At 35.8% G+C, this 9,609-nt stretch overlaps 1 protein-coding gene across 2 annotated transcripts; it reads left to right on the top strand.

Annotated features, from left to right (window-relative positions):
• LOC125673732 (kappaPI-actitoxin-Avd3b-like) lies at positions 1-9,397 on the top strand. 2 transcript variants are annotated; one of them, XR_008801392.1, is made up of 4 exons: positions 1-111; positions 1,798-1,898; positions 3,814-3,917; positions 5,626-5,668. XR_008801392.1 is itself a non-coding variant. In XM_048910514.2 (3 exons), exons 1-3 carry the CDS (start codon positions 5,249-5,251, stop codon positions 9,216-9,218), a joined length of 312 nt encoding a protein of 103 aa, XP_048766471.1. In that variant the 5' UTR covers positions 4,857-5,248; the 3' UTR covers positions 9,219-9,397. The 2 variants fall into 2 exon arrangements, 1 of the variants encoding a protein (XP_048766471.1); XM_048910514.2 differs by lacking the exons at positions 1-111; positions 1,798-1,898; positions 3,814-3,917 and adding exons at positions 4,857-5,264; positions 9,052-9,397 and having other exon boundaries at positions 5,626-5,754.
• Positions 9,398-9,609: the final 212 nt, after the last annotated feature.

Below are 9,609 nucleotides of genomic sequence, written 5' to 3'. Positions count from 1 at the left end.
GTAACACCTGCATACCGAGGATTTTAATGTACACGTGTCAGAAATAAAACAGGAGAAACAGTTAAATCCTGGGGACCAGAAATTGGTGTTTTTTCTAAAAAAAAATTAAAAGTAAGTACTACTTGTCTTCGTTCTGAGTGTTCTTCGTATGTCACGTGGTACATGGAGGTAGTTCAACTTAAGGAGGAATGTAACACATCATGATGGGGATGGAGAGCGGTCCTCGGAATACATACAGTAATTTGATATTTTGAAATGAAAAGTTTCAAATTTACTTTCTTTGGTTGAATAACGCAGTTTTAGTAGAAAGTAATCGGAAATTGGGGGTTGGGGTTGGGGTGGGGGTGGGTGTCAAAAACTCCTGTTAGCCTCGAACACACGAACTATGGATTAACAGTTGACAGATAAACCGACTAAGCTGCCCAGCTGGGCGGTTAGATGTAAAAGGAATATTTATATGTATTGCTAATCATCATTCAAGTCAGCCATTGTGACGGTGTTCCATTCCTCCTTAAGACAGAAATAGTCGAAATGTGTGAGTAGTATTTGTTATACTAGCCAGGGGCGGGAGTTTATGAGGTGTCGCATTGAGGCCCCCAGTGGGTCCAGGGCGAAGTCCTGGTGGGGACCCAAGGGGCGAAGCCTCTGGAAGCTCGTGGATTTTACAGATTTTATAGGGCTTGAAATATATCTCCTAAGTAGTAATTTCTACTATTTTCTGTCATATTTAATAAGGTGAAATTAACAAAATGACGCAATTCTAAGGGTTTGGGGGGGGGGGGTGTCAGTTCTCCCAATAAATGTAATTCAATAAATCAAAACATTTTGTCATTTATTTCTCCGAGGGTGGAAGAAATTATTGCTTCATTTATCGTTTACATTTTTCTGAAATTCATTGGAAACAGTTATTTGTTGTTATTTTAATATAAAAACATCAAAATATTTTTTGAATTGCATTTATTTATCGGGAAACATGTCAATAACTAAAACACATATCATTTTCAATATGTTCATCAAGTTTTAGAATAATGTGTGCAAAATTATTGAATTAGCGTTATTCCCCAAAATGTTAAATAACAAACAAATGTGGACGCATTCTCCTTATAGCATGGTTTACATATCATTTTTTCTGTTTATATTAGTAGAGTTACATCTGTTATAGTTATTCATGGGGGAAAATCCATACCTTTCCTTAATAATTTCAAATCTATAGCTTCCAGATTATGTATACCCCCATCAAAAACTTAAGTCTGGCACCATACAGCTGAGCTATTTAAAATCACTCGGGATTAAAATTTTATGTAATTTCATGAAAAGACACAGATAATGATTCCTTATCACCTTGGTAAAATGTTTGTCAAAAATAAAGGAAATCTATCGCATTATGGACTTGATAAATAATTGAATGAAAACAGAGTTATTGTCCTTGGATTTAATATTTTGAAACATATCATTGACTATTCAAATATAACTAAGAATTTTGAAATATTTTATGGCTAACAAGATTTTTTACAATAACTATTGAAAAAGATTCCAACAAAATTTATGTTCCTATCATTAAATCATTGACTTTGCAAAATCCTATGACGTCACAGGAGTGTGGAACTACGTTAATTTATCTCATTTCCCCCCCTTTCAATGCATGGCCATGTTAAAATGTCGAATACCACATCGTCAGAGTATTACGAATGCATTAATGATATGATATTTCCAACTTATTCTGACTTACTACAAGAGACATCTATCTTAATCATTTTATCAGAGTGTAATCAGGTGTGTCCTTATGACATATTTCAGGTAATAACAAATGAAGGATACATGTGGAGACGGAGAGAAAAAGAGGAAATTCAGACGAGTGGTGAGGGCGTTCCGCAGATTCCTCATTCGATCAAAGAACGGTAACCAAAACTCCATTAAAAAAAACTCTTATAAAGAAAAGAAAAGAAACCGCAGATAATACCTCATTCACCGAACAAAAAGAAAGATAGAAATAAGAATGAATTTCAGTTTGGAAAATACACGAGGGCGTGAACTGCCACGCTTTACGTCAGCATCGCGCTTTGAACATGAAATCATTCTGGCGTGACTCTAGCGTTGTAGTTCATACTCTCAGGCATTTTTCATAAATAATTCATTTCTGTACATTTTTGCTTATCAACATTTTACTCTCATTTCTGTTGGAATTTCCAGCCGTTAAAATAGTCGTACTATATTTATCCAGATTCATACGCGCATTACTAGATCAGCGCCATCTGACGGGGAATTTGTTTTCGTAAAGAAATTGTCCAAACGTTTGTTGGAAGTATATACAAACGTCAGGATGGCCCAGATTAACAAACAAGTTATCATACACCCATTCATGAGGAAATTGCTATCATTTGAGTTAGTAAAGATGTCAAAGGCAACAAAAACACTGGAAATATAAATATTGATAAATTCATGTAGACATCCTGGTGCCCCTACTGAAAATAGTTTTTAAATATAAGTTCAGAGTTGAAAACAACTAGGAAAAATATTAAAAGCTGTTCACATTTGACAGTATATTGATTTCAACAGCCACAAGTCTATATGTTAACTAGTCTGATCTAATTCTTTTTTTTTTTTTGGTAAGAGTTTTCGCTTGCAAATATTTAGTGAAACTTCGGAGTTCCAGTTTTTATCTTTAGTCTGTCCCGTTTGTTAGTCTGGGTCATCCTGATGTTTGTGTATACTTCCAACAAACGTTTGCACGGTTTCTATCTCTATCAAAAAAAAAAAGAAAAAAAAAAAAAAAAAAAAAGAATTCTTGTCAGATGGCGTTGATTTAGTAAAACAAAAGTTAAGGACGTCATCGAAAAATTCTGTTTACCATGATAGACTATTACGTTTTTAAGCAAGCCAATCAGCGTCTTTTTAAGAATTTCAATAAGCCTCACTTTGAGTTCGAAAAAATACTGAACAAAGATTTCAGACATTGGTAAAAATAGACCAATAAAAATAAAAATGACCCAGCCTAAAATTTGTTTTCAGATAGAATTAATCCGAGATTCCTCTGACTCATACCCCCGCTCCTGCCCTGCGAGGGCGCATGTCACAATGTAAAAGCGGGGGAAAGAGTCATAGGAATCTCGGATTAAGATAAAATGTATTCTATTCAATTCTTACCTGGACCAAAGTAGTGGAGGAACATACATTTGTGCCAGCATGGATTTATTTTTCGAATATTTTAGATAAATTCGTTCACTGCAACCCCCCCCCCCCCCCCCAGTCACGGATTGATCAATTTTACAGGTGTTCTATTGTGTAACTCGGTCACTAGTAATTAATCTTGTTTGAATCTTAATTGCATGTGTGTTATTGTTAAGTAACTAGGTTACTAGTAATTAATCGTGTTTGAATTTTGATTACAGGTTTGGTATTGTGTAACGCGGTTACTAGTAATTAATCGTGTTTGAATCTTAATTACAGGTTTTACAGGTATGCTATTGTTGTGTAACTCGGTAACTAGTAATTAATCGTGTTTGAATTTTGATCACAGGTTTGTTGTTGTCGTGTAACTCGGTCACCAGTAATTAATTGTGTTTGAATCTTAATTACAGGTGTGTTATTGTTATGTAATTAGGTTACTAGTAATAAATCGTGTTTGAATCTTAATTACAGGTGTGTTATTGTGTAACTTAGTTACTAGTAATAAATCGTGTTTGAATCTTAATTACAGGTGTGTTATTGTGTAACTTAGTTACTAGTAATTAATCGTGTTTGAATTTTGATTACAGGTGTGTTATTGTGTAACTTAGTTACTAGTAATTAATTGTGTTTGAATCTTAATTACAGGTTTGCTATTGTCGTGTAACTCGGCGCCCGCGGAGGAGGATGGTTGGATGTACAGCAGTATATCTAGGACGTGGGTGTGGATGGGGTAGTGCTTTATCTCCAAGGTAACAGTAAACAAATGGATATAAATCATTTTAATCCTCCGTGTTAACTGCATGCTATGTACACAATCACAGGGACGGGTTATTTTGTCCATAATAATGATAGTAAGGGTCTATACCATACCAACCCTAATACAAACACAGGAACCGGTTATTTTGTCGGTAATGATAATATTAGGGGTCTATACCACACCACCCCTAATAAAAACACAGGAACTGGTAATTTTGTCTATAATAATAATGCTAGGGGTCTATACCATATCACCTCCTACATGTAATAGATATTTCAGTCGCAGGAGGAGCCTAAGAAAGCTGTTGACAGTTTGATCAGCTGTCAATAGATAATGATTAGTCTGAAGGCTCTACATTTACACCAATATAAACCATTCATTGTAACGATTCAACATCAATATAAACCATTCATTGTAACGATTTAAGATTATTTAAATTTTATGTTCTGCGATCTAAGTTGAATCAATTATGGGTACATGTGGGGTTAATTAGTTTTTGGTCAGTCGATTCATTTTGTGTGCCACATTAACCTTGGAAATATCTTTTGAACCGCACATCATACTGAAAGGTCAAGGTCAAAGATATTACAGAAAAAAGGTCAAGGTCATTCATGGAGGTCTACTATGGATGGTGATTCATAAAGCATTTAGTTAAAATTTCTGCTAAAATATTATGAATTACACTGCATAATAGCGAAGAGATAAAGGCGTGATTTTGTCTTAAAGAATAAACAAAGAATATATCTATAATGTTTTATGTATAATTCCCCAACTATACATTTAACAAAAGCATTTATTTTGTTGTTGAACTCAAATTTTCGTTAACTACTCTAGTGATTTTTAAAAATCTTTTTAGGGGGGGGGGGGGGTTAAGTTTTTTCCCCTTAAATAAATAAAGAATAGAGAAGCCATTTCTGTGAAATGGTGTGTTAAGTAAAGTGTATGTTTCATGAAATTGATACTCTGCATTATTGACGATACCACCGTAAATTATTTTTCACATAAAATTAGTGACATTGTAAAAAGTCTGTAACAATATCAATCACTGCATCATTGGAATTCTTTATTTATAACGACTGCGACATGGAATTAATTTTTTCTATCATGTGCCCGTTATTAATAGCATGCTTGAATATCCTACGGACCACTTAATAATTATATCACACATGTCACATCCGTCGTGATACAGATTGTGATGATAGCTCAAATTAATCGCTTATTTTAAAATAATTGCTGACGTCACTGTTGTACGTGTAGACGTGGATCACGATATAAATTATGGGACTCATTTACTGGATATCAGTGTTGTGTTGCTTGAATTAAATGCACAAATTTGCAGGTAATTAGTTGCGGTTTTTATGCTTTACTTTGTATACAACTTGTTTCTTACGTTTAGATAGAGTAAATCCCGAGAAGTCTTCTCAATAGAATTTTCTTCTACCGAACCTGGATGTTCATTAGCGAGACTTTTAATTTTAGCATAACTTTCGATGTAACGAAAATTTAGTAATTTAGTGATATTTTGTTTTTCTTGAGTGTACTACAGTAGAAATTAATGTGGTTTTTATTTTCGACTATAAATCTATCTTCCCATATTCACAAAAATAAAATCTGGATTTAAAAATCCGGATTTACAATTACCTGACTTTTCCAGTATTTTATAATTCGATTAGCAATCTTATTGTCGTGTCTCTTTGCAGGTGTCTGGATTTTGGGGGGTTCCATTTTAAATTCTCTGGATCAGGGTTCAATGATGAGACCAAGTTTAGTAATCATTTTCTTCGTACTAGTAATTGGCCACTATTGTGACGTCACAGCATTAAAACCAGGTAAGAAAATCCTATACTATCAAATTTCTGTAGTAGATTGAATATGAGCCATTTGACCTAGCACTCAACCACACCCCACCCTCCCAAACCAATAACGCTCAATTATCCTTTTAATCATTTCCATTAGGACAAATCATCGAATTTGTACAAGAGTGACCATTTTGTCAGTAAAGAGAGAGGAACTGCTGCCCGAGGACTTTGACCTCGAGGAAACATTTCATGCCAAGGCGCGGGCAAAGTTTCTATTGTTCTCATACCCACCAAATGATAGTTCAGTCCCGAAACCCAATTACGGATTTCTTTGAAATCCATGGAGACATAAGCCATTTGCAAACTTTGCTGTAATCAAAGAACTTGTGACTGGGGTGGGGGTTGAGGAGGGGGGATCCACCTTCCCATTCTTCCACCTTCTCTCTTTTACATCTCCACCTACACCGCCCCCTCCCCTTTCCTCACGAAGTGCAAAATTTAGAATGAAATTTCCCAGAGGTATGATATTTAAAACTGCACTAGTTTTGTTTTAAATCACCCGAGCCATGAGTTGAAGTTATTATTTTTGCATAAAATTTTTGTCTTCGTTTGTTGCTATCGTTGTTAATATTTTCAACCATTCTCTACCTAGAGTTCCGTGCGCTCCTCGCACTACACCTCTGTCAACGGCTTTTTACAGAAATCTTGTAAAAGTTTCTAATATCCAACATTTATGTTTTCAACTAAATATTTAGCCATGCTATGAAATGCTTTTGTTGCAATTAAATTGATGCTTACTGTAAATTGTTTAAAATCGTCGTTTCTAGCTGATCCTAAATTTGAAACTACTTCGTAATATGCGTATGAATGTAGGACATCCACGTGGTGAAGATTTGAATGTAAACATGGAATTAAAAGTAAGAAAGACTGTAAAAATACGATAAAACTTGTGAAATAAGAGACAAACATCTAAATGGTAAATATGTACTTATCAAAGTGCCAGTGGGCTATGAAAAAAGCCTGATGTCATCACGTGTTACCAGAACTTTTAAAGGGAAAAGAAACCGAGAATTATTGTTTACATCATGTGATTATATTGTCACGTGATTCCAAGCGTTGACAGAAGTGTATGTGAAGCTTGCGTAACACGCCCTCTGGTGAGAGAATGATTTTCAACTTGTTCTCCACAACTACCGGTTAATTTCAACCAAACCTGGCAGAAAGTATTCTTGAGGAAAGGTGATTTAGAAGTGTAAAGCAAATAATCTCATTAAGGAGGCGATAATACACCGATCCACTGTAGCAACATAAACCCCGCCCATCATGGTTACGTCATAGCAATAACAGAGATATATGAAAATAGGGCGTTCACACTGGACCAGACAAGTTTTAATACAATGTTTTACATAGAGAATGGGGAGGGGGGGGGTGTTGAAATACTATTATAAGAGCCACAAGGTATAAATTTGTCAGATCTTCAACGGTGGAGTCATTTCAAGTTCACTCATGCTATGAACCCTACTCCACCCCCGGGTCAGAGGGAGGAAAAGAGAGGCCACGGTTCAATAGGAGTTAAAGTTTTATCCGGTTTTTTTTTGTCCACGGATAAACACATCGAACACACGCGACCAACATTTTATAAATCTAGTCTTCCTTAGTGGCGGTAATGAAAGTTGTTCTGCAGTAACACCTGCCGACTTACATCCACGCCTTGTTAATAAGATGAATAAGATGCCGTTCTATTCTTTACGACTTGCACTCACGCCTGATTATTAAGATACCGTTCTTTTCTTGACGACTTACACCCTCGTCTTGTTAATAAGATGCCGTTCTTTTCTTTACGACTCACACCCTCGCCTTGTAAATAAGATGGTGTTCTTTTCTTTACGACTTGTTAATAAGATGGCGTTCTATTCTTTACGACTTGTTAATAAGATGACGTTCTATTCTTTACGACTTGTTAATAAGATGGTGTTCTTTTCTTTACGACTTGTTAATAAGATGCCGTTCCTTTCTTTACGACTTGTTAATAAGATGCCGTTCTTTTCTTTACGACTTGTTAATAAGATGCCGTTCTTTTCTTTGCGACTTGTTAATAAGATAAATAAGATGGCGTTCCTTTCTTTACGACTTGTTAATAAGATGAATAAGATGCCGTTCTTTTCTTTACGACTTGTTAATAAGATGGCGTTCTTTTCTTTACGACTTGTTAATAAGATGAATAAGATGGCGTTCTTTTCTTTACGACTTGTCAATAAGATGGCGTTCTTTTCTTTACGACTTGTTAATAAGATGCCGTTCTTTTCTTTACGACTTGTTAATAAGATGAATAAGATGGCGTTCTTTTCTTTACGACTTGTCAATAAGATGGCGTTCTTTTCTTTACGACTCTTTTCTTTACGACTTGTTAATAAGATGCCGTTCTTTTCTTTACGACTTGTCAATAAGATGGCGTTCTTTTCTTTACGACTTGTTAATAAGATGAATAAGATGGCGTTCTTTTCTTTACGACTTGTCAATAAGATGCCGTTCTTTTCTTTACGACTTGTTAATAAGATGCCATTCTTTTCTTTACGACTTGTTAATAAGATGGCGTTCTTTTCTTTACGACTTACACATGCCTTGTTAATAAGATAAGATGGCGTTCTATTCTTTACTTGTTAATAAGATGCCGTTCTTTTCTTTACGACTTGTTAATAAGATGGCGTTCTTTTCTTTACGACTTGTCAATAAGATGGTGTTCTTTTCTTTACGACTTGTTAATAAGATGCCGTTCTTTTCTTTACGACTTGTTAATAAGATGGTGTTCTTTTCTTTACGACTTGTTAATAAGATGCCGTTCTTTTCTTTACGACTTGTCAATAAGATGGCGTTCTTTTCTTTACGACTCTTTTCTTTACGACTTGTTAATAAGATGCCGTTCTTTTCTTTACGACTTGTCAATAAGATGGCGTTCTTTTCTTTACGACTTGTCAATAAGATGGCGTTCTTTTCTTTACGACTTGTCAATAAGATGGCGTTCTTTTCTTTACGACTTGTTAATAAGATGAATAAGATGGCGTTCTTTTCTTTACGACTTGTCAATAAGATGGCGTTCTTTTCTTTACGATTTGTTAATAAGATGCCGTTCTTTTCTTTACGACTTGTTAATAAGATGCCGTTCTTTTCTTTACGACTTGTTAATAAGATGCCGTTCTTTTCTTTACGATTTACACATGCCTTGTTAATAAGATGAATAAGATGGCGTTCTTTTCTTTACTTGTTAATAAGATGGCGTTCTTTTCTTTACGACTTGTTAATAAGATGGCGTTCTTTTCTTTACGGCAGAGTGTCTGTTGCCCACCTTTACAGGGGACTACATCAGCCTTCACGTATTCTGGTCCTACAGTCCTACCCTGGGTCAGTGTGTGAAGATGACGTTCGGTGGACCCTCACGCTCCGGACAGAACCACTTTCATACACTGGAAGACTGCGAACAAGCCTGCGTGGACTGACGGATCGTGCGGCGCTTACACCGCCTCACTTGCGTGGACTGACGGATCGTGCGGCGCTTACACCGCCTCACTTGCGTGGACTGACGGATCGTGCGGAGATTACACCGCCTCACTTGAGTGGTTATTGGCTGAATTGTGTACAATTGTAATATTAAACATAATAAATCTCAGATCTAGTACTCGATAGCGTAATATCGTCAACTGGTCCACCGTTGCAATACACGTCTAAATACGTTTCTTTCCCCTTTTACCGTGAGAGGGAGATGTGCTATGTTTTAGCCGTATCTTGCGATGACGTACATTAAAGGCAAATCTCTCTCTATCTCTCTCTCTCTCTCTCTCTGTGATAACCTAGAACTTGGCTTCGAATTCCTAAGCCTTCACATAAAAA

This window comes from Ostrea edulis, chromosome 3, assembly GCF_947568905.1.
Source record: "Ostrea edulis chromosome 3, xbOstEdul1.1, whole genome shotgun sequence".
Lineage (NCBI taxonomy): Eukaryota > Metazoa > Mollusca > Bivalvia > Ostreida > Ostreidae > Ostrea > Ostrea edulis.
This window is presented reverse-complemented; position numbering and strand designations above follow the sequence as displayed.